The sequence below is a fragment of the Castor canadensis genome, chromosome 11, assembly GCF_047511655.1.
Source record: "Castor canadensis chromosome 11, mCasCan1.hap1v2, whole genome shotgun sequence".
Lineage (NCBI taxonomy): Eukaryota > Metazoa > Chordata > Mammalia > Rodentia > Castoridae > Castor > Castor canadensis.
In genome coordinates, this window is record NC_133396.1 from 35276309 (window position 1) to 35302416 (window position 26108).

Sequence of the window (26108 nt, forward strand, 5' to 3'; positions counted from 1 at the left end):
TTTCTAATCTTTTCAATGAAGACATTTGATACTTTGTACATAGGACATGTATGTGTGTGTGGGTACATGTCCACCCCTGATGACTCAGTCCTCCTTTTAAGCAGGCTAAATTAGTAAATAACTGAATTGTCTGTATTTTAGCAATTTTATTAATCTACTCATTAAATATAAATTAAGAGTTCCTGAAGGAACTCTAACTGAAATTTTTTTGCTTGATTTTAATCTTCGCTATATTTTCCTTTAATTAGTGTGGAGAGTAATATCCTACTTAAAAACAATAGAGGTCCAGGATGTAGTTCAATGGTAGAGCGCTTGCCTAGCATGCACAGGTCCTGCATTGGATCTCCAGCACCAAAAAACAATAACAACAGTAATAACAACTAAAGGTCCCTAGAAAACAGAAGAGCTTCCTCTTGCTGTTAAAATTTTAGCTACTTCATATATATCAGAAGAGCAGATTTAGCATTCAAGATATAAATAGAAAGTAGTATGCTTTCTTATACTTGTTAAAGAAAGTTCACCTGTATTTGGACTTACTAAATGTATGTAGTTTTTAATTTATTTCTCATATTTGAAACAAAAGTATCATTAAAAAACTATAGGCATTGAGTATATAATGCAGTGAAAATTCATTTAAGAGTGGTTATTTTGCCACAAATGAGTGATTTTATTTTTTGAAATGCTATAAACCAAGGGCACTTTTCAGTATTTGGCAGATTAGTTTCTTTTTTTGTGTAGCATCGTATTTTAAATATAATGTGGAAACAAACTTTGGTGGTGCCTCTGGCTCATGCCTGTAATTCTAGCTACTTGGGAGGCTGAGACACAGATTGTGGTTTGAGGCCAGCCTGGGGAAAAAGTTCATGAGACTCCCATTTTCAAAATAATCAGAGTAAAATGGACTGGAGATGTGCCTCAAATGGTAGAGTGCCTGGTTTGCAACTGCAAAGCCCTGAGTTCAACTCCAGTCCTAACAAAAATTTATATTGTGAATTTCTCAGTTGTTTTCTTTCCTGACTATTACAATTGTTATACAATAATATGCTATAACTGTAATTATGTCTTTGTATATTAAGGAAAAGATTACTAATAAACTTTAGGTCATCTACCTCTTTTTTTTTTTTTTTTTTATTATTCATATGTGCATACAAGGCTTGGGTCATTTCTCCCCCCTGCCCCCACGCCCTCCCTTACCACCCAATCCGGCCCCTCCCTCTCCCCCCCACCCCCTCAATACCCAGCAGAAACTATTTTGCCCTTATTTCTAATTTTGTTGGAGAGAGAGTATAAGCCATAATAGGAAGGAACAAGGGTTTTGCTGGTTGAGATAAGGATAGCTATACAGGGAGTTGACTCACATTAATTTCCTGTGTGTGTGTGTTAGCTTCTAGGTTAATTCTTTTTGATCTTACCTTTTCTCTAGTTCCTGGTCCCCTTTTCCTATTGGCCTCAGTTGCTTTTAAGGTATCTGCTTCAGTTTCTCTGTGTTAAGGGCAACAAATGCTAACTAATTTTTTAGGTGTCTTACCTATCCTCACCCCTCCCTTGTGTGCTCTCGCTTTTATCATGTGCTCATAGTCCAATCCCCTTGTTGTGTTTGCCCTTGATCTAATGTCCGCATATGAGGGAGAACATATGATTTTTGGTCTTTTGGGCCAGGCTAACCTCACTCAGAATGATGTTCTCTAATTCCATCCATTTACCAGCGAATGATAACATTTCATTCTTCTTCATGGCTGCATAAAATTCCATTGTGTATAGATACCACATTTTCTTGATCCATTCGTCAGTGGTGGGGCACCTTGGCTGTTTCCATAACTTGGCTATTGTGAATAGTGCCGCAATAAACATGGGTGTGCAGGTGCCTCTGGAGTAACCTGTGTCACAGTCTTTTGGGTATATCCCCAAGAGTGGTATTGCTGGATCAAATGGTAGATCAATGTCTAGCTTTTTAAGTAGCCTCCAAATTTTTTTCCAGAGTGGTTGGACTAGTTTACATTCCCACCAACAGTGTAAGAGGGTTCCTTTTTCCCCGTATCCTCACCAACACCTGTTGGTGGTGGTGTTGCTAATGATGGCTATTCTAACAGGGGTGAGGTGGAATCTTAGTGTGGTTTTAATTTGCATTTCCTTTATTGCTAGAGATGGTGAGCATTTTTCCATGTGTTTTTTGGACATTTGAATTTCTTCTTTTGAGAAAGTTCTGTTTAGTTCACTTGCCCATTTCTTTATTGGTTCATTAATTTTGGGAGAATTTAGTTTTTTAAGTTCCCTGTATATTCTGGTTATCAGTCCTTTGTCTGATGTATAGTTAGCAAATATTTTCTTCCACTCTATGGGTGTTCTCTTCAGTTTAGAGACCATTTCTTTTGATGAACAGAAGCTTTTTAGTTTTATGAGGTCCCATTTATCTATGCTATCTCTTAGTTGCTGTGCTGCTGGGGTTTCGTTGAGAAAGTTCTTACCTCTACCTACTAACTCCAGAGTATTTCCTACTCTTTCCTGTATCAACTTTAGAGTTTGTGGTCTGATATTAAGATCCTTGATCCATTTTGACTTAATATTGGTATAAGGTGATATACATGGATCTACTTTCAGTTTTTTGCAGACTGCTAACCAGTTTTCCCAGCAGTTTTTGTTGAAGAGGCTGCTATTTCTCCATGGTATATTTTTAGCTCCTTTGTCAAAGACAAGTTGGTTATAGTTGTGTGGCTTCGTATCTGGGTCCTCTATTCTGTTCCACTGGTCTTCATGTCTGTTTTTGTGCCAGTACCATGCTGTTTTTAGTGTTATTGCTTTGTAATATAGTTTGAAGTCAGGTATTGTGATACCTCCTGCATTGTTCTTTTGACTGAGTATTGCCTTGGCTATTCGTGGCCTCTTGTGTTTCCATATAAATTTCACAGTAGATTTTTCAATCTCTTTGATGAATGTCATTGGAATTTTGATGGGAATTGCATTAAACATGTAGATTACTTTTGGGAGTATAGACATTTTTACTATGTTGATTCTACCAATCCATGAGCATGGGAGATCTCTCCACTTTCTATAGTCTTCCTCAATCTCTTTCTTCAGAAGTGTATAGTTTTCCTTGTAGAGGTCTTTCACATCTTTTGTTAGGTTTACACCTAGGTATTTGATTTTTTTTGAGGCTATTGTAAATGGAATTATTTTCATACATTCTTTTTCCGTTTGCTCATTGTTAATGTATAGAAATGCTAATGATTTTTCTATGTTGATTTTATATCCTGCTACCTTGCTATAGCTATTGCTGATGTCTAGAAGCTTCTGAGTAGAGTTTTTTGGGTCTTTAAGGTATAGGATCATGTCGTCTGCAAATAGGGATATTTTGACAGTTTCTTTACCTATTTGTATTCCTTTTATTCCTTCTTCTTGCCTAATTGCTCTGGCTAGGAATTCCAGTACTATGTTGAATAGGAGTGGAGATAGTGGGCATCTTTGTCTGCTTCCTGATTTTAGAGGGAATGGTTTCAGTTTTTCTCCGTTAAGTATAATGCTGGCTGTAGGTTTGTCATATATAGCTTTTATAATGTTGAGGTACTTTCTTTCTCCTAGTTTTCTTAGAGCTTTTATCATGAAATGGTATCGGATCTTATCAAAGGCTTTTTCTGCATCTATTGAGATGATCAAGTGGTTTTTGTCTTTGCTTCTGTTAATGTGGTTTATTACGTTTATTGATTTTCATATGTTGAACTACCCCTGCATCCCTGGGATGAAGCCTACTTGGTTGTGGTGAATAATCTTTTTGATGTGTTGTTTGCCATTATTTTATTGAGGATTTTTGCATCAATGTTCATTAAGGAGATTGGCCTATAGTTCTCCTTTTTGGAGGTATCTTTGCCTGGCTTTGGGATAAGTGTAATACTGGCTTCATAAAATGTGTTTGGCAGTTTTCCTTCCCTTTCTATTTCGTGGAACAGTTTAAGGAGGGTTGGTATCAGTTCTTCTTTAAAGGTCTGATAGAATTCAGAGAATCCATCAGTTCCTGGACTTTTCTTTGTGGGGAGACTCTTGATTGCTGCTTCAATTTCATTTTGTGTTATAGATCTATTCAGGTGATTAATTTCCTCTTGGTTCAGTTTTGGATGATCATATGTATCTAGAAATCTGTCCATTTCTTTAAGATTTTCGAATTTATTTTAATATAGGTTCTCAAAGTAGTCTCTGATGATTTCCTGGACTTCGATGGTGTTTGTTGTTATCTCCCCTTTTGCATTCCTCATTCTACTAATTTGGGTTTTTTTCTCTCCTCATTTTAGTCAAGTTTGCCAGGGGTCTATCGATCTTGTTTATTTTTTCAAAGAACCAACTTTTTGTTTCATTAATTCTTTGTATGGTTTTTTTGGTTTCTATTTCGTTGATTTCAGCTCTTATTTTTATTATTTCTCTCCTTCTGTTTGTTTTGGGATTTGCTTGTTCTTGTTTTTCTGGGAGTTTGAGATGTATCCTTAGGTCATTGATTTGGAATCTTTCAGTCTTTTTAATATATGCACTCATGGCTATAAACTATCCTCTCAGGACTACCTTAGCTGTGTCCCATAGGTTCTGGTAGATTGTGTTTTCATTTTCATTGACTTCCAGGACCTTTTTAATTTCCTCTTTTATTTCATCGATGATCCATTCTTCATTAAGTAATGAGTTATTTAGTTTCCAGCTGTTTGCATGTTTGTCCTTACTTTTGTTGTTGAGTTCTACTTTTACTGAATTATGATCAGATAGTATGCACAGTATAATTTCTATTTTCTTATATATGCTGAGACTTCCTTTGTGCCCTAGGATATGATCTATTTTGGAGAAGGTTCCATGGGCTGCTGAGAAGAATGTATATTGTGTAGAAGTTGGATGAAATGTTCTGTAGACATCAACTAGGTCCATTTGATCTATTGCATATTTTAGATCTTGGATTTCTTTATTGATTTTTTGTTTGGATGACCTATCTATTGATGATAATGGGGTTTTAAAGTCTCCCACAACCACTGTGTTGGAGTTTATATATGCTTTTAGGTCCTTCAGGGAATGTTTGATGAAATTGGGTGCGTTGACATTGGGTGCATACAGGTTGATAATTATTATTTCCTTTTGGTCTATTTCCCCTTTTATTAGTATGGAATGTCCTTCTTTATCTCGTTTGATCAATATAGGTTTGAAGTCTACTTTGTCAGAGATAAGTATTGCTACTCCTGCCTGTTTTCGGGGGCCATTGGCTTGGTAAATCTTCTTCCAGCCTTTCATCCTTAGCCTATGCTTATTTCTGTCAGTGAGATGGGTCTCTTGTAAGCAACAAATTGTTGGATCTTCCTTTTTAATGCATTTCGTCAAGCTGTGCCTTTTGATGGGTGAATTAAGTCCGTTAACATTAAGCGTTAGTACTGATAGGTATGTGGTGATTCCTGTCATTTAGTTGTCTTAGTTGTTTGAAGGTTTGATTGTGTGTACCTAAGTTGAGGTTACTCTCTACTGTCTTGTTTTTTCTTTTCCTGTGGTTTGGTGCTGCCTGTCTTTTCATGGTTAAGTTGGGTTTCACTTTCTGTGTGCAGAATCCCTTGAAGAATCCTTTGTAATGGTGGCTTTGTGGTCACATATTGTTTTAGTTTCTGCTTATCATGGAAGACTTTTATTGCTCCATCTATTTTAAATGATAGTTTTGCTGGGTAGAGTATCCTGGGGTTGAAGTTATTTTCATTCAGTGCCCGGAACATCTCAACTCACACTCTTCTTGCTTTTAATGTTTCTGTTGAGAAGTCTGCTGTGATTTTGATGGGTTTACCTTTGTATGTTACTTGTTTTTTCTCTCTTACAGCCTTCAATATTCTTTCCTTAGTTTCTGAACTTGTTGTTTTAATGATGATATGTCGTGGGGTAGTTCTATTTTGTTCTGGTCTGTTTGGTGTCCTGGAGGCCTCTTGCATCTGGATGGGAATATCTTTCTCTAGATTTGGGAAATTTTCCGTTATTATTTTGTTAAATATATTACGCATTCCCTTCGCTTGCACCTCTTGTCCTTCTTCGATGCCCATGATTCTCAAGTTTGGTCTTTTGATGGAGTCAGTGAGTTCTTGCATTTTCTTTTCACAGGTCTTGAGTTGTTTAATTAATAGTTCTTCGGGTGTTCCTTTAATTCCATTTCATCTTCAAGTTCTGAGATTCTGTCTTCTGTTTGTTCTATTCTGCTGGATTGGCCTTCCATTTTGTTTTGCAGTTCTGTTTCATTCTTTTTTCTGAGGTTTTCCATATCCTGGCTGGTTTCCTCTTTAATGTTGTCTATTTTTGTCCTGAGTTCATTTATCTGTTTATTCATCGTGTTCTCTCTTTTACTTTGGTGTTTATACAGTGCTTCTATGGTTTCCTTTATTTCTTCTTTTGATTTTTCAAATTCTGTATTTTTGTTGTCTTGGAATTTCTTGAGTGTCTCCTGTACATTTTGGTTGACCCTATCCAGTATCATCTCTATAAAATTCTCATTGAGTACCTGTAGTATGTCTTCTTTTAAGTTATTCTTGTGGGCTTCATTGGGTCCTTTGGCATAGTTATCTTCATTTTGTTGGTGTCTGGATCTGAGTACCTGTTTTCTTCATTCCCCTCTGGTTCCTGTACTAATTTTTTGCTCTGGGGAAACTGGTTTCCCCGTTTTTTCTGTCTTCCCGTCATTGTCTTTGGTGTTGTTACTGTCCCTGTACTGTGTGCAATTAAGTATTTTCTAGCTTGTAATAATAACAATGGTAATATTTAGAATGGAAGGGTGAGCTGAGATGGAAAGCAAGAAGTTAAAGAAATGGGAAAACCAAATACACAGACTGGAAAGAGAGAACAGAACAAGGTATCAGACAAGAAGGTTTCAAAGGTATAAATAGGGAGCTTTCGTGTACTAATCAACAGTAAGCTGAACAGACATTAGAGAGACAGAGAGAGGATTGAAAATCAAAAATAAAAAAAATAAAGATAAGAATAAAAATAAAAAATAAGTAAATGAAAGAAAAATCTATATATAAAAATTATTAAAATAAAATGAAAAAAATAGAAAATTAAAAAAAAGCCAAAAAACCAAAAAAACCTCCAAGTTCAAATGCAATGAAGTTTTAGTCTTAATAATTTGGGTGTCCGTCTCAGTCTCCAGTCCTGGAGATCGTGCCTCAGATGTTGTTCTGTAGTTGTCTCATCAAAGGGGACGCATAAAGTAGAACAAAACTACACACACACGCACAAAAAAAAAACCCACCAAGTGTCCCAAGTTCAAATGCAATACAGTTTCAGCAAGTTTTTCAGCTTGCAGGTGTAATTCGGTTGTTCTCTCATCAAAGGTAGGGAGACAAAGGAAAAAAACAAAAAAGAGTCTGGAGACAGTTCTGAGAATGGTATCTGCAGCTGTGGCTTGCCTGCCCACTGCTGTCAGCCTGCTGTTGCTGGAGGCGTTATTTATGCAGATCTCAGGGGTGAGCTTAGCACTCACCTGGCCCTGCAGGCTTTGTTTACTCAGATTTCTCTTGTGCGTGAGCCTCTGCTACAAGCTTTCCCCTTTCCAAGCACACTGGGAAAAGTGACACTGCACCTTGGTTGTCAGGCCTGCGTGTTTATTTACAGTTCATGTGGGAGGTGGTTCTTCCCCCCTCTCCTCTGCAGTTTTCCTCCCACCGCCACTTTCACAAGCTTTCCTGCTCCTGATTACTGGGCAGTGCTGCTGCTCCTGCCAGCTGCCATGTTTGTTTACAGCTTATGTGGGAAGTGGGTCTTCCCTCCTCTCCTGTGGAGTTTTCCTCCCTCCGCCACTCTCACCAGCTTTCCCGCTCCTGGCTGCTGGGCACGCGCCCCTGCTCCCGCCAGAGGCTCTCCGGCCAGGCCGGCTTGTTTATTTACAGTCCCCCAATCTTCGGTGCTCAGTGTGCCCCACCCTCTTTCCCGTGTGTCTTTATTGCTCTTATTGCTTATTACTCAGTTTCTCTTTTTTCCCCGGTGGAGGTTGGTCTGTCCAGGGGGCTATGCTGCTCTGGGTCAGGCTTGTCTGTGGGAGTACCGCCTACTGCGAAGCTCACCTGGTCTGCATCTTCCCAAGCCATCTGGGCGCCAGCGGCCCTCCTGATTTCTCTGTTTAAGGCAAAGTGGAGACTCTCTGTGTCAGCTGGAGGTGTGGAGGGGTCAAAGTTATGCCTCTTCTCAGTGATTATGTCTGCAAAGTGTGTCTCCAGCTTCTCTCCAAGATTTCACTATAGGAGGCTCGCTTTCTGCTTCCTCCCTCTAGCCGCCATCTTGGAATCCTCCTACATCATCTACCTCTTTTATCCACATGTAGACAATGAATTCTGTTAATATGACACTTATAGTTTAATAACTAGGTAGTGGAGGAATGAGTTATAAGGAGATGTTCCAGGGGAGAATTCAGACCAATTAATACTACAGCAGAGGACCAAGGTACACCTTAGTTTTTATTTTCATGAATCAAATTTGAGAGAGAGAGAAGGCAAGGTGAACTTTGAAGGGTTTGGCCAGAACAAAAAGAGTAGAATCACTAAGTGAAATAAAAGAGAGCCTGGGGAGGACCAGGTTTGGTGGGGATTAGGAGCTCAGTTTTGACATGCTGAGATGACTGCTGGACATTCAAATGGGGATAATTTAAGTAGGTGGCTATGTATCTAGGGAGATCCCTGAACCAAAGCTTTCCAACTCTGTAGTGTCATGTGATATTTAAAATCATAACATTAAATAGGCATACCAATGATTGTGCGTTGAAGCAATATGAGGAGGATGTGGTGTCTTGGATGCCAAGAAAAGAAGTCAAATGATCTTGCTGGAGTAGGCAAGATTAGGACTGAGGCTCAGCTGATGAGTGTATATGGCTTGCTAAAGCCATTTGACCATTACAGTTTTATTGGTATAGCGTTAGGTAAAAGCCTGATTTGTAATGAATTCAGAAGAGATTTAGAGATAATATTATACAGTGAGAACTTTTGAGGAGAACTTTTGTTGAGAAGCGTGAGGTGATATGGTTACTGGAATGGAAAATAAGGTCAAAAAGGACTTATTTTAAGGGTGAAAGGGAATGTTTGCTTGCTGTTGGGAGTAATCTAGAGGAGAGGGAAGGATTAACAAAGCAGGTCTATTCCTGGAGTCATGTCCCTGATATGTGGGAGGAGAAGGAATATGGAAGACAGATGCAGGGCTTGGCCTTTCCTTGGAGAGTTTTAGAAGTTAAAGTCTACTTCTCATCTCCAAGGGGAATAAATAAGTATAGAATATGTCACAACATTGAGAAAGTTTTGTTCCATAGCCCAAAAGATTATTATTATGTCTCAAATTTATTCCTACCTGTGAGATTATGTTGTAACTTCAGCACTTTGCTAACAGTTTTGTGGTTTTGACCCTTATAATAAATGTTATTAGGAGCTATCAGATTAGAAGCAGACATTCAGATAATAGAATTTTGAAATTTGAGAGAGAATTAAGTACTGGAGTATCATAGCTATTAAAAAAAGCATTTATATTCATTTTTGGTTTGTTTAAAAATATTTATGATATAGGTGTGTATATTAAACTTAGTTAAGTACTCACATAATTAAGAATTTATTTTAGTTTTTTTTTTCTGGTACTGGGAATTGAACCCAGGGCTTTGTGCATGCTAAGCTTAAGTGCTATACCTCTAGCCTAGTTAGGTATGTGTTTTAAAAAGTCTTTTAACTGACACACAAAAATTGTACATGTATATGATTTAGTTAAGTATTGGTTCATAAGAATATCTGTAAAAAAATGACATAAGTCTATGTGCACTATTGCCCAATTAAAATATGAACATTATCATTACATTTCAAGTTTTTATATTTAAAAAATTGTTTCTTGTTTAATGTACCTGACAATTTTGTTATTAGATAAAAAGTTTACTTTGAGATATTTTTGAAGTTAAAGACAATAGTAACCAGTATTGTACATTTAAAGAATTATTTAGGACTGGCAGAGTGGAAGTGGCTCAAGTGGTAGAGCGCCTCCCTAGCAAGCATGAGACCCTGAGTTCAAAAAAACAAATTAAAAAAGAAAATTTCAAAGTGTTTAGGTCGGGTGCTGGTGGCTCACACCTGTAAATCCTATGAGATCCAGCCTGGGCAAGAAAGACCAGGCTCTGTGTGCGCATGCAAACACACACACACACACACACACACACGTCTGGTGGAGTGACTCAAGTGATAGAGTGCCTGCCTAGCAAGTGTGAGGCCAAGTTCAAACCCCAGTACCACCAAGAAAAAAAAAAATTATGTACCTATTTCTTAAAGCAAGCTATAGAATGCTAAACATAATCGCTCTCTCTCTCTCTCTCTCTCTCTGTTTTTTTTTTTTTTTTTTTTCCTGTGAGAGTGTCTAGCTTTGTAGCCCTAGCTGGACTCAAACTTACTATCTTTTTGCCACAGACTCCAGAGTTTGGGGATTATAGATGTGTACCACCGTGCTCGGCTCACAATCTCACTTTGCACTTGCTAAAGCATTACTTGGCTTAACTTACCCTCCAGTTTCACATTACTTTAAAACAAAGTCTGGCCTTTTCTTTCTGTTCTATCCTTCTGTTATATGTGAAATTTCCTTTTTGGTCACCAGCATCTTTTGGTGCTTGGGAAACTGTTATGTTCACTGGCTCTAAATTCTTGGACTTAAAATTTTTTCTTTGCTCTTGACAATTATTTTCTTCTGAGAAGTTACTCCATCTGTCCCTTTTTAAATGCAGAAACTTTTAAGCAAACATTGGCAGATATTACTCCTTAGCAGCTTGAAGTTTTGGAGCTAGTTAAATCTAGAGTTAAACCTAGATTTAAATCAAGTATTGACAAAGAAAGGTTCTAATAGTAAGGATTTTATACTTATTTCATGACTTATGTAATTGTTTACATATTTTATTTTATATAACACAGCTGGTTTTAAAAAGAAAAACGTGTATTAAAAGTATGTTTACTCAGAAAATGTAGGAAATGAGAAAAGTACAAAAACTAAGTATAAAATACCCATAATTTTACTGCCCAGAAGTCGAAATCATTCATTTTTATATATATGATGGCTTTCATAAAGTTGAAATCGTAATATATTTTTAATTTGTTTTCCTACTTAATATTTTTTTTTTCCTTTTTCTTATTTCTTTCCTTTTCTTCTTTTTTTTTTTTCTTACAATACTGGGGTTTGAACTCAGGGTCTATACCTTGAGCCACTCCACCAGCCCTTTTTTGGGTTGGGTATTTTTGAGATAGGGTCTCTTGAACTATTTTCCTGGCTTCAAACTACAATCCTCCTGGTCTCCTCTGCCTTCTGAGTAGCTAGGGTTATGGGAGTGAGCTACTGGCTCCTGACTTGTAGATTTTGACATCAGGTTTACAATAATTTTATAAATGACTTAGGAAGTTTGTTATCTTTTTAAGTGTAAAAATTCCACAAAAATAGCATCATTTCTTAAATTTTGTTGAGAGTGAGTTTAAATATTAGGTTTGGACCTTTGAAAACCATTCATTGGAAGAAATTTTTTAATGCAAATGTTCATATAAGACCAATGTTTTTGTCTGGTGCTAGTGGTTCTCTTGCATAATCCTGACTGTTTGGGAGGCTGAGATCAGGAGGATCAAGACTTGAGGCCAGCCCAGGCAAATTGTTTGTGAGACCGCCCCCCCATCTCCAAAATAATCAGAAAAAAATTTTTTAAAAGAAATTTTCCTTCTGTGGCCCTGTGGGATATGGGTGAGAAGTTTCTGTTCCTTATAATTTTTTTTTTTATTTTGCTATTAGATAATGTGACTGCATGGAATGAATTGTAAAGTATTTTTCTCCCCTTGTAATTTCTGGTAAAATTTGTGAAGAGTTGAATTCATTTCATCTTTAAGTGTTTGATAGAATTCCCTACAAAACAAAACAAAACAAAATAATTCAATGTTCTTCCCATAGGCCTTTCATGATTATGGTTGAGTCTTTCACTGAAGGGTTAAGAATATACTTGATGTTATAGTTCACATAGATATGAAAGAGAAATAATTACTAATTGCTAAGCTTGTGGCTTCATGAGCTGCTAATTAATAGAATCATTAAAATGTATTTAGGATTTTATCTTAAATTTCATAAGTCCAGAAACTTAATTTTTATTGATACCTCACCCTAAGTGATCTTGAAGACTGTCTTACCAGTGTATTTTTTTGGCACTATAAGGGCTTCGCACTTGCAAGGCAGGCACTCTAGGGCTTGAACCAGGCCTCCAACACTCTATTTATTTATACACACATATTTTATTTATTTATTTACTTAGTGATTCTTTTTTTTTTATTGTTTATACATTAATTCATATGTATATACATTGTTTTGGGCCATTTCTCCCCACTACTACCCCCTTCCCCCCTTCCCCCGTATTCCCCACCCCCCTCGCTTCCAGGCAGAACCTGTTTGCCCTCTTCTTCTCCAATTTTGTTAAAAACATAAGAGATAGTAAGAAAGACATAGCATTTTTGCTAATTTGAGGTAAAGATAGCTATACAGAGAGATTCCTAGAATTGCTTCCATGCACTTGTGTATTGAAGCCCACGTTGGTTCATCTCTGCCAGACCACTTCTCTACTTCTTGGTCCACTTCCACAGTGGCCTCTGCCAGTTTAAGATTACTTTATTTGCTCCTCTACAGTGGGCACATTAACCACATTCATGCTTTAGGTTTCCTTCCCTTTCCCTATTCCTCCTGTATGTGGTCTCTCCTTAGTGTGTGACACAAGTCCAACAACACTACTGCATTTGCCCTAAATCTAAAGTCCGCATATGAGGGAGAACATGTGATTTTTGGCCCTCTGAGCCTGGCTAACTTTGCTTAAGATGATGATCTCCAGTTCCATCCATTTACTCGCGAATGACAAAATTTCATTCTTCTTTGTGGCTGGGAGAAATTCCATTGTGTATAAATACCACATTTTCTTGATCCATTAGTCGGTAGTGGGGCATCTTGGCTGTTTCCATAGCTTGGCTATTGTGAATAAACACACACATTTTTGTGTGTATATACAAACATGTATATACACACATAAACACACATATACACACACATACACACGCACATTATGTATATCTATCTGTCTATCTGTAATTATTATTTGGTGGTAGGACCTGGCCATACTAAGCATGTGCTTTACCTCTGAGCTCTACAACCTTCAGCCCTGACTTTAGATTTTAATTACACTAGCTTACATTTGAGTCTTTGGTGTGTGGCAGACATTACTGAAGCACTTCATAGGTATTAAATCATGTAAACCCTTACAACAGTTTTGTGAGAGAGGTTATCTTTATTGGGGGAACACTGAGGCACAGTGGAGTTAATTAACTGTTAGAACCATTTTAACTGCTTTCTGACACATTCTTACTCAGTTTGTAAAAGATTGATCGAAAACTAGGATGTCAATTTATTTATATGGAGGATTATATCTAGTTATGGTATATATGGTTATATAGACTGATTTTTTTAAATGCTTAAACATTTTATTTTATTTGTTTTTTATTGTTGTGCTAGGTGAGGTATATTGTGGCATTTAGAAAAGTTCTTAGAATGTATCAAATATATCATACTTGAATTCAACCCCTCCACCATTCTCTTTATCCCTCCTCCCGCAGGCAGCAATTCTTAACCTTTTTTCTAATACATATATATATCTCAATCAAAAGAAATTTTGTGCTTTACATTTTGTGGTTTGAAAAAGAATAATCATATCTGTATGCTTTTCAAAACTACAGACACCCTGACTGAGCGTTTCATATATTCATGTGGTATACAGGAAGGTACGTTATAGTGAGATTAGTGTGCTAAGCATACAGAATATGTTTTCTTTTTAATTTTGGTGGCACTGGGGTTTGAAACAGGGCCTCACGCTTGCTAGGTAGGCACTCTTATGGCTTGTGCTACTCTGCCAGTCCATACCTCTCTGTACTTGAACTTTTTCGAACTCCACATAACATTTCCCTCAATTTACTCACTGTTCCAACAAAGTGTACTGGGAGTGGCTGGGAATAGCTCACCCTTATTTTATTTTTGTTTTGAGGAGCTGGTGTTTGAGCTCAGGACCTTATGCTTGCTAGGCAGGTGCTCTACAACTTGAGCCACACCCCAGCCCAGCATATAGAATATGATGGAGTTAAGACAGGAAAAGTAGTGCTGATTGGCAGGGCTCCTCACTATATTCAATCTAGGAATCTATTGAAGGTTTATTTTTTTCTGGTGGTAATGGGCTTTGCACTCAAGGACATTGTACTTGCAAAGCAGGCACTCTTATCACTTGAGCCATACCTCCAGTCCATTTTTCTTTGGTTATTTTGGGGATGGAGTCTCATCTACAAACTATTTGTCCTGGTTAGTCTTCAACCTCAATCCTCCCAATTTCAGCCTTCCAAGCAGCTAGGAGCCACAGGTGCCAGGCTCCATGGAAGGTTTTGAGTATAGAGCTGGAGATACATGATACATAATTTGACTAACTCTGTTTAAAGGGACTATGACTATAGGATGAAGGATGGATTAAAGAGGTGAGAAATTGGAGGCAAGGCAGTTGGACCATAGTGTGTTTTTATGCAACGGGTAAGTAGGTTCTGAATAAGGACAGCAGAAAAGGAACAGAAATTAAGATGGACTTGTTAAAAAGAAAAATAAAGGGTGAGCATTGCTAACTTCTTCTGAGAGAAGGAAGTCAAATGCATATGGCCTAACTTCCTTTAAATAGGCCGTCACCACTATAATATGTAATGTGAATAAATTAAGGCTTCTTTTCATAAGTTACAAAAAGAATCATGAAGCTCTGTGCCATGTGTTCCTGACTGCATTTGATTCTCCTAATTGGATTTGGAAAGTCTGGACTCACTTTCAGTTTAGTGTAGTGTACTTCTGCAATGGCTTTTCTCACTTATAATGATTTTTCTCCCCACTGGTTTCAATTTCATGGCATTTTATAGATCTCGCCCTTAGATTTGTTCTTGCTTTTCCTGCATATTTACCATTTTGGTAGTGGTTCTAAGCAGTATATTGAAGATTAAGTGAATTAAAAGAACTTTAATAATAATTGTTTTTATTCCCATTTGGGTTGAAGGTTAAGATTTCCAACACTTTATTTTACACTTTTTTATCTTTGACAGCTGCCATGCAAAGGAAACCCAAGTCATATTCTTCTTCTTTAATGGATCAGATCCCTATCAAATTCCTGATTCGACAGGCTCAAGGGCTGCAGCAGGAATTGGGAGGTATTTTTTATTTGCCTTTTAGTGCTAAAGTTTCTTGGTATATATTATAAACTGCAATAGGTGCTCAATGTTAAAAGTTCAAACAGTTCAAGAGTGAAATTCCTCTTTGTTTCACTCCCTGCAAACTGTCTCTTCATTCCAAAAAATCCACAGCTGTTTTCATTTTGGAGTGTATTGTTAGACATTTTCCCCTATAGGTTGAACCAAATAAAATTGCAGATGTTCAGGCTTGGGGATGCAACTCAGTAGTAGTGTGCTGAGCTACCTTGGTATGTACAGGCCCTGGATTTGATCCCAAACACTGGAAAAGAAAAAAAAGGCAATATAAACAATGGATTTATTCGACTTACATGGATTAATTACCATGTAACCCCATTGTAAGTTGAAAATATCTCAAGTCAAAGATGTGTTTAATATATCTAGTGAATTATCATAGCTTAGCAATACTGTAGAGAAGTGGTTGTCTACCTCTGTGGTCATGTGACTAACGGGGAGCTGCTCACTGATGCTGCCTGGCGTCATTAGAGAGTATCTCACTGTATGTCATTAGGTCTGGAAAAGATCACTTTTCAAAGTATGGTCTCTACTAAATGCATGTCACATTCACAGTCTTGTAACACTGAAAAATTATAACTCATGCCATAAGTTGGGGACCATCTGTATTTTTGACCTACAGGATCAATAATTTTATAAGGTTGGACCTAATAGGTACACACACAAATGTTTTCTTAAAAACAACGAATGACATTATATCCTGTCTCTTCTGAGACTTTTTTGGCAGGGAGAGGGATTGGCTTTTGAATTCAGGGCTTCATACTTGCTATGTGGGTGCTCTACCACTTGAGCCACACCTCAGCCCCTAGGGCTTCTTTTTCTTGGGTTATTCAACATCTTTTTATATCATTACATGTAGCTCTACCTTATTGTTTGTAATTGTCCCATAATATTCCATAGTATATTAATATGGATATAAGAGTTTATAATTGCTGTCAAGTAGACATATTTCTAGAAATTAGATATTTTTCTTAAACTTTTATGTTTGAATTGTGAATTTTTTTCTGTTTCTTTGACATTGTGATTTTTTTTTTCTTTGTAAATACTTTTATTTTTTAGCATTTTTTATCAGAATTATGGTAGTTATACTTGGGCTTTCATTGTGACATTTTCATATATACATATATTGTATCCCGATTTGGTTCATTCCCTCCATTATTCTCCCTCTTCCCCCTACTTCCCTTCTTTTTCTTTCTTTGTTGTGTTTGGTTTTAAGGAGAAAAATGAGCTTTCATTGGTCATCTTTAACCAGTGGCTGCATTTATTTGCTTATATCTTTGTACAGTCTATTTCCAAAGGATTGATACTGTATTTGGCAGCCCTTGGCAATTAACGTGTTTTATTGAAAAGAGTGTAACAAATAGATTAGTTTGCACTATTGTAAGCAGTCTTTTTGTGACTGTTGGGTGGTAGTTTTAATTGTACATACATTGTTGTGTGCTTTAAAGATTTAATTTTTAAAATAATGCCACTGTTGATTGTTACAATGTGTTTTTAAACATAGAAACATCAATTTTAAGTAGTATCTCTGGAAAGGAAGTAGATATCATCCCTAATGGGATTAAGCAGTGATATGATTTAAGTTGTATAATAAAGGAATGATTAGATTTGATTACTATTACTGCCATTACTTTACTGTTGCTACTCTGATGGTGATGATAATAATAGTGTAGTAGCTACAGTACTTATTAGATACATAAATGCCAACCACTTAGCTTGTGGCACTTCTTGCAACTAGATAAACATTTTTATGGTATCATCATTTGTTTTCTTATTATTACACAGCAGTTATAAATAGTCAAATTGTGCTATAGGCAAAATGTTGGAAACTAGGATTTAATTTAATAAAAGATAGGTTTAGCTAAAAGGTGCCACTTTTAGATATTCAAAATGGTCAACTTTAATTTCACCTGTCTAGTTACGATTCTTTGTGGGGTTGGAGGAAAAGGCATGTTTTTTCACAGAAGCTTTTCAGAGTTTCTGAGTGGGTATTCTTTTCCCCTCTTTTTCTTTCCCTTCCCCTTAACTCTTGAACCACTGCTCTGTCAAGCAGCTTTTTCTGATGTGAGACTTACATTGGGATGAGGTGGAAGACAGCTTTGGAACTTTTAATACAAGAAGTAGTTCCCAACTCACTGTGTATCAGATTTCTTTGGGATTTTTATTTAAGCAGACTCTGGCTAAAACACTCTACAGAAATTCTTGAACTCTGATATGCACAGAAAACAAATTCCTTGGGCTCCATTCCAGTGTTTCTACTCTAGTCATCTGGCATGGCATCCATTATTCTGCACTCCCAAGCTTCTGATGCTAGAGGTTTGGGAAATAGTGCTTTAGAGCATAACCTCTTTTCTTGTGGCCTGTTGCTTGCTAAAAATGAAATGTAGAGAGGCTTCTAGTCTTTGGAAGTGGAGAATCCAATTAACCTTGCCATTATTTTTTAAGGGTTGCATTCAGCATTACTACGTCTCCTTGCAACTAATTACCCACATTTATGTATTGTGGATGATTGGATCTGTGAAGAAGAAATCACAGGGACTGATGCCCTGTTAAGGCGAATGCTCCTGACTAATAATGCCAAAAACCACTCTCCTAAACAACTCCAAGAAGGTACAGTAAATTCATACTCCCCTTATTCTGTTAGTTGTATAAGGAGATACTGGACTAATTGAAATCTTGTAATCATGCAGAACTTTTCTCAGGTTATAGCAGTGTTCTGTGAATACATTTTAAGTAATTCTCTTTGAGTTTAAGGAGTTTTAACCATTTCTTTGTGAAAATGATTGTATCTTTTTTCCCCCCAATGCTAGGGATCAGACTGAAAGGCTTATATCTTTTCCCTTAAATCCTATGTTATATCACTAAAAAGGTGGTCTGGTAGAAAAAGGTAGAAAAGCCCTAAATTGGTTAGAAATAAATGCAATAGAATAAGTTGGTATACTTACTATTAATGGATAATGTTCTAGGTCAGCACTGCTAAATAGAAATAATGAGGGCTGGTGGAGTAGCTCAAGTGATAGTAAGCGTGAGGCCCTGAGTTCAAACCCCATATTGCAAAAATAAGTAAATAAATAAACAAGTAAAAATAAACAGAAATAATGTGAGCCACACATATAAACTTAATAGTAGCTTTATTAAAAAGTAAAAGGAAACAAATTAACTTTTTGAAAAGTTTTAAAGTTTTTATAGTTTATAAATCTTGTGAAAAATCTGCACAATCACTGCAAGCAAGGTAAAGCCATTGCAGAATCTTTATATTTTATTTTTTAGCACTTGGGATTGAATCTTGGGCATCCTGCATGCTAGGGAAGTGCTCTATCACTTGAGCCACGCCCATTGGCTTTTGTAATTTGTTTTTGAAACAGGTTCTCACTACTTTTCCTGGGTTTGCTTCAATTCATGCTTTCACTTCCTGAGTAGCTGGGATTATAGGGAAGCCCTACGATACCTGGCTCTTTACTCTTTTTTTTTATCAGCAGCTCTGGGGTTTGGACTCAGGGCCTCATGCTTGCTAGGCAGGAACTCCACCACTTGAGGCATTCTGCTGGCCTTTTTTTGTGATGGGTTTTTTGAGATAGGGTGTCACTAACTATTTGCCTAGGGCTGGCTTCGAACCTCCTGATCTCTGCTTCCTGAGTGGCTAAGATTTTAGGCATGAGTCTCCAGTGCTCGGCCTCTTTGACCCCTTTTTGTAATGCCAACATTGGTCTTTGCATTTCTCTTGACTGTCTTCTTTCTGTTCTTGTCCCTTTCACTGTTTTATCTTTTTTCCCTTTGATGTTGAGGATCAAACCCTGGGCCTTCTGCATGCAAGGCAAGCACTTTACCCCTAAGCTACACCCCAGCTCTTGAGATCTTTTTCTTTTTATACTTGCCACGTCTTGCAAGTCTGTGTTTGGGTCCGTTTTTCTTTGCATAATCCAAAGGAGTATAAATGATCCCAAAGCCAGTTGTCTTGCCACATGGGTTCTGAATTCAAACAAGGGGACTGTGGTCTTACAAGTTTTGACTAATTTTTACTGAATTTCTGTTTTAGGTACTATTGTTTTCCCTGGGTAAAGGACATCTATGATCATTTGTTTCCTCTGAAGTAGTCAGTTGGTAATGAATTTCCTTGGCCCCATAGTTACTGTGCTGTTCGTTATGGTGGGCAATCCTTTGGCAGCAAGAAAGGAAAAAACAGCAAAAATAAATTTTAGTAATTATTTTATTTAACCAAATTTTTTCAACACATTCACCATATAATCAATATAAAAAGTATTCATGAGGCTGGGTGGACATGGTCATGCATGTCTGTTATCCCAGCTGCTTGGGAGATGGCGATCAGGAGGATTGAGGTTGGAGGCCAGTTTGGGCAAAAAATTAGTGAGACCCCCATCTCAACTAAGCCAGGCATGGTGATATGAATCTGTAATCCCAGCATCTCAGGAGGTAAAGGTAGGAGTATCATGGTCTGAGGTCAGCAAAAGCATGAGAGCCTATCTGAAAAGAAACTAAAGCAGAAAAGAGAGTGTGGCTCAATTGGTAGAGCACCTGCCTAGCAACTGGAAGGCCCTGAGTTCAAACTCCAGTACTGCCACATAAGAAAGTGTTAATGAAATGTTTTTCTTTTTTTACCCACATTAAATTTTTCCATTTGGTATGTATTTTATACTTACATTACAGTTCAGTTTGAATTAGCTACATCTCAGGTGTTGTTAGTGAGTACAATATTGGAGAGAACAGTTCTAGGTAAGTTTTAGCAAAAGCAAACTTCTAGATGCTTTTTTTTTTTTTTCTTTTTGGCCAGACTGGAGTTTGAACTCAGGATTTTGTGCTTGCAAAGCCAGTGCTTTACTGCTTGAGTCACATCTCTGGTCTATTTTGTTGTGATTATTTTGGATGGAGTCTCATGACCTCTTTGCCTGGGCTGGCCTTGAATCACAGAATCCTCCCAATCTCAGCCTCCCAAGTAGCTAGAATTATAGGCATGAGCCACTGCTGCCTGGCTTGCTGGATGTTTATAGCCTATAAAGGGGCCACCTGAAGAAAAGTATCAAGGAGTTCGATGACTGCCAGAAGCAATACTTTGGCTCATTTTCCTTTTTTCAATCCTGCCTTGAAAATCAGCTTGAATCATGCAAGAAAGTAGGTTAGTCTTTGGGTCACTAATGTGATTTAAAAAATGAGTACTTTTTGTTGTTTATGAGATAGCAACTGCACTTGCAGGAATTTTTCTAAAGGCCCTTTTTTAGGTTTAATCAAAACTACAACTCTGATTGAAAGTCTTACTTTTTAGCAACATTGTTTTCTTGATTTGTTTGGTATGTTGTCTAAGAGAGCAGTACTATTTCCTGCTTGGTAAACTACAGAATTTAGATCTGACTGCTAAATTTTCTTTTAGCGTTTTCAGCTGTCTCAGTAAGTCACACACAAGTGATGCAGATTATAGAACACTTGACTCTCCTCTCTGCCAGTGAACTTATACCATATGCGGAAGTATTGACATCCAATATGAGCCAGCTGTTGAATTCAGGGGTTCCACGGAGAATTCTTCAAACAGTCAATAAATTATGGATGGTTCTTAACACTGTGATGCCTAGAAGGTAAATGTAGTGCATTGTTATATGTAATATAGGAGCGTATAGCAGTGATAATATACAATAAACTAAACTTAATTGTTGAAAAAAATCTTAACAGGACTGGGGCAAGCCTGACTCAAGTGATAGAGTGCCTGCCTAGCAAAATCAAGGTCCTGAACCCCAGTACCTTCAAAAAACTTTATAAGACTGCATTATATGTAAACATTTGTTTAGTACATGACAGTGTAATTCCTTTCTGAAGACTACTAATTAAAGAATCATGTGTTGGGGGCATGGCTCAAGTGGGTAGAGCTTGAGGATCTGAGTTCATACCCTAGTACTGCCCCTTTAAAAAAAAAGGTGTGTGTGGGGGGTCCTGGTTCTTACCACAGGCTGTGTTCTTACACTGACTGTATAGAAAGAGGAGGCAAAGTAAACCTACCCCCTATACACATACCTCAGCCCAGGCCTTGTGCCTGGTCTGTATTTTGAATGAGAAGACATGGAAAAAGTTAAGAGATGGAGACAAAAGGATCATTGTTCAAAGTCATTCAAAGTCAGCATGGGTTGGTAAGACCATATCTCAAAAGCAAGCTGGGTATGGTGTCATGTGTCTATGGTCCCAGCTACTCTGGAAGCAGAGGTAAGAGGATTGTGGTTTGAGACCATCCTTAGCAAAGTTAGCACCAGACTCCAGAGGAAAAATTAACTAAATGCAAAAGGACTGAGTGGCATGGCTCAAGTGGTAGGGTGAGGGTGGCTACCATGGTGTGGGGAGCCATGGGTCAGACAATGAAGGTTATGCAGTTGTTTAAGACACTGCACAGGACCAGACAACATGTCTTTAAAAATGATGCAAGAGCATTGAAAGCAGCCAGAATAAAGATAAATGAAGAATTCAAAAATAATAAAAGTGAGACTTCTCCTAAGGAAACAGAAGAGGATTATCTTTCTGCATCCCAGAGACAACAGCCTGCTCTGTGAAAGGAACATGGAAATAGCCATGGTCAAAGCAAGAATAGTGGAGCCAGTGTTGAAATCTACAACACTGTCTTCGCCTAATCCAAGTGACCAAAGCCGAGGACAGTGAGTGTTGTCATAACTCAGGACTACTCTTTTAACTCAACTGGGCATTTCATATTTGGAAACTTCCTGTCTTGGCAATAGCATGAACAGCCACAGACGGCTTATGAACTGCTTTTACTTTGCCTTCTATATTTGTATTTTGGTCACTTGCTCTAGCTGAAGATACTCTACTAACACTAGCCTGACAAAATATTTCCAATTTGAGAAAGTTTTTAGAGGTGGTTAATTGTGATGTAGAGCTTTATTGTTTCCTTTTTTTTTTTTTTTTTTGCTGTGTTGGGGATCCAGCCTATGGCCTTAATGCATGCTAGGCAAGTGTTCTACCTCTGAACTACTACTTCCCCAGCCCTTAATTTTTTGAGACAGGATCTCATTATGTAGCTCAGGCTGGCCTTGAACTTGTGATCCTCTTGCCTCAGTCTCCTGAATGTTGGGATTATAGTTCTGCACCACCACTACCACCACCACCGTCTCATTATTGTATCTTGTATCACTGCAGTAGTTCTAACTTTTGTTGCACATTGAAATCACTTGGAATGTTTTTAAAACTCCTGACCCACCGATTATAACTCATGTCAATTACATTAGGATGTCTCAGTTTATTTTTAAAAACGATTTCTCATGTAAGATTCCATTATGCAGCAAAGCTTGGAGAACTCTGAATTGCTTATTTTGTCCATAGTCAGTTTGTCTGTGAGTGTCCATAGACTGCATCAGTATGATCAGCTCTAAAAATTAGAACAAACACTGCATCTGAGTTACCCCAGATTTTGATTTAGTAGGTCTGGGGTGGGAGTCTGGGAATATTCATACTTTCTAAATTCAAGTTTTACTTAGGTCAAATTAATAAACACATCATTTAAAAAGTTAAATAATATGTAGGGTCTGTTTCAGATCTTTCTTTTTAGACCCTAGATTCACAGAGGCAATTGTTTTCAGCTCTTATCTTTTTATTCTAGTATTTACATCCCTCCGGTATAGTTCAACATTATAAATAATTATGACTTCTTGATTTTCTAATTAAGAAATTTATCTGTGGAGTTCCTATTATACAAGATGAAGGTTTAGCATTCTTACCTACTTCCTTCCCTCATTTCTCTCAACACAGTTAAAGCAATATTCAGTGGGCATAATATTATGATTACAGAAGTGATATTTACAGTTGAACTATGCAGTATCCTTTGATTACACTTTTTTAATGGTCATGGGGATCAAATGCAGGGTCTTGAGCATGCTAGGCAAACAACTCTACCATGGAGCTACCCCCCAGCCCTTATAATTTCTTTCTTATAAAAGTCTCCTCCCTTATACCGGACCTGTACCCTAATGCTTGCCTCTTTTCCTTTTGCTCAGTTTTTTGTTTTGCTATCAATGGCTAATAATTAGTTCATCCCCCAATGCCCTTATTAAGAGGAAATTTACTTCATAGTTATAACACATCAGATAATGCATCACTAACATGTTTTTCATGGAGATTTTTCTTCCAGAGTTTTTCATCTTCACACTCATCTGGGACACACAGTGGCCATCCTAGAATTGCTGTTTTCTTTCTGTATTGGAGTCTGTGTTTTTTCTCTTTCTTGGTTAGTTCCTCATTTTAGTGAGTGGAACACACTCCAGTTGCTTCCTGAGCATGGTTATGTGGGGAACTTTTTTTTTTTTTTTTGACTCTTTAGAGATTTGTTTTATTCTTCTCACACATGACTGATATTTAACCTAAGTATACAAATCTACTTCATTTTTGTTCTCAGAAATTTGATCGTTATCATTCTATTGACTTGGAGTTTTCATTATTCTATTAGTAATCTGATGTTATGCCACTTTCTAACCTTTTGTATGTGATCAGTGTTTTTTCTCTCCTAAAAGGCTTTAAGGCTTTTTTCCTTCTTTGTTTTCTGGAATCTCATATTGACGTATTTTGTTGTGGATCTTTTTTCGTTCATAGTGCTGGGTACTTGGCCTTTTTTGTATGAGAAGTGATGCCTTTATTTTTAGAACCTTTCTTTCTTGAGTAACTTCTACTGTTTTCTGATTTTTTTTGTAATTTGAATTTTAAACTTGGACTTATTTTCTGATTTGTCTTTTTCTTTTCCCTTTGCTTTTTATTTACCTTTTGATTATACTTTCTGGTTATTTTCTCCACGTTGTCTTCTTACCTGTCTTTTGGACTTAAAATTTCTGTTATATTCATTTCTAAGAGTTCCTTGTTTTTTGTTGGTACTGGGGTTTTGAACTCAGGATCTCACACTTGCTAGGCAGGTGCTCTAACGTTTGAGCCACTCTGGCAGCCCTGTTTTGGGTTGTTTTTTTTCGAGATGAAGTCTCTTGAACTGTTTGGGTGGGCTGGCTTTGAACCATGATTCTCCTGATCTCTGCCTCCTAAGTAGCTAGGATTACAGGCGTGAGTCACTGACACCTGGCTAAGAGTTGTGTGTTATTTGTTCTATATTTTTCATTTCTAAGAGCTCTTTCCTTTTTCTTTATTTTCTTTAATTATTTTGTCTTTTGAGATGGTATTTTGAAATGTAGCTCAGGCTGGCCTGCAACTCTCTATGTAGCCCAGGCGAGCTTCAAATTTTGGGATTCTTCTGCCTTTCTCCTGAATGCTGGGTTATACATGTGTGCCACTACATCCAGGAATTTTAAGAGCTCTTTCTTACCTGAATGTTTTTAAATGCCCCTTTCTTTTTCATGTATGAACTATTCTATTTTTAAGGATAGCAATAATTTTTTTTTTTTTTTGAGGTACTGAGGCTTGAATTCAGGGCCTTGCATTTGCTAGGCTTTACCACTTGAGTCATGTCTGCAGTCCCAAGCAGTAATATTTTTAAAGGGCTGATGTGGTATAATCCTGGCACTAGGAAGAGAGTGAGGCAGGAGAATTGAGAGTTTGAGACTAGCCTGACCCTGTCTAAAAAAGAAAAGGTTTTTTTTTTCCTTTTCACTTGTATTTTTTTTTTTAATTGGTTTGTTTTTTTTCTTTTCCTGTTTGGACATTTTAGTCTTTTTCAAAGTGAAAGCTTTTTACAAAAGTCTTATGATTCTTGGCTCTTCACTCACTCATTTGAGGTGGGAAGTCCTATGTGTAAGGTGGAACTGGTAGACTCATAGGCTTCGTTATAAGACATCTAGTATCCTCTGTATAAGCATATTCCTCAGTAATTCTGTGTAGTCAGTTTAGTAATCACTTTTATAATCTATTAATGTCTAATCTCAAGTGGCATCTCACATTGAGATTTTATGATAATAAATGTAGAATAATGACTCATTTATAAGGCTAGATACAGTTTCAGAGTGTTTTGGTAAGTACTATTTCACTTACAGTTACCATACTGGTTCCCTTTTACATATGAGGGGACAACTGAGACAGGCTCAGTGACTTACAGACTCATACAGCAAGCATGGCGGAACTGTGGCTTTAGTGTTTATTCTTGATGCACTGATCAAGTACTGTGTTTACTGTTTTACCTTTTTTAGAGCTGTATTAATAGGTTGGATATCTATAGTTTTTAATTTTTTAAAGTTCATTTTTTATTTTTAAATTTTTTATTAGCATATATTAATTGTACAAAGGGATTTCATTTTGATAGTTCCATACGTGCATATAATATACTTTGACTGAATTTACTCCTTCCACTACTCTTTCTTATTCCTCACCCCCTAATTTTTCAAAGGTTATTCATACCCGTGTTCTAATTTTTTTTTCTGAAACTTACTTTTCAAGATAAAAAGAACTGGCTGACTATAGATGTCAATTATAATATAGGTGCTTTGAACATGTGATTTTCTCCTCAGGCTGTGGGTAATGACAGTTAATTCACTTCAGCCTTCCATAAAGTTTGTACGACAGCAAAAGTATACTCAGAATGACCTGATGATCGATCCTCTCATTGTGCTAAGGTGTGATCCCAGGGTTCACAGGTATGTGTCATTTGAATTTCAGTTTTAAATATAGAGTTATACTTTGGAGAATCAAAAGAAATGAAAGAAATTCAGTTTAAACTCATCTTAATGTTTTTGCAAATAACTAGGCAGTGTGATTTCTGCAGGTTTTTTTATTTTGTAGTTGTATGTTTTCATGAACTATATATTCAGTTTAATATTTCATATTTGGTTGATAGATTATAGCATTAGAGGAATGTCATTCTTGGTTTTATTAGCCACGTATCGTTCTTTGGTT

General features: G+C 37.0%; 1 protein-coding gene and 1 non-coding gene across 5 annotated transcripts in view; both read left to right on the plus strand.

Moving 5' to 3' along the window:
• The window catches only part of Ints2 (integrator complex subunit 2), a 69250-nt gene that overhangs the window by 32414 nt on the left and 10728 nt on the right, over positions 1–26108 (plus strand). For all 4 annotated transcript variants that reach the window (XM_074046228.1, XM_074046229.1, XM_074046227.1 and 1 more), the window contains exons 16-19: positions 15123–15227; positions 17727–17891; positions 20665–20866; positions 25724–25849. In XM_074046228.1, the coding sequence (XP_073902329.1) occupies positions 15123–15227; positions 17727–17891; positions 20665–20866; positions 25724–25849 (598 nt within the window). The remainder of the gene's footprint in view (positions 1–15122; positions 15228–17726; positions 17892–20664; positions 20867–25723; positions 25850–26108) is intronic.
• Positions 21213–21348, plus strand: LOC141414479 (small nucleolar RNA SNORA51). The gene has a single exon (XR_012439506.1). It is a non-coding gene; the product is annotated as a small nucleolar RNA SNORA51 (small nucleolar RNA).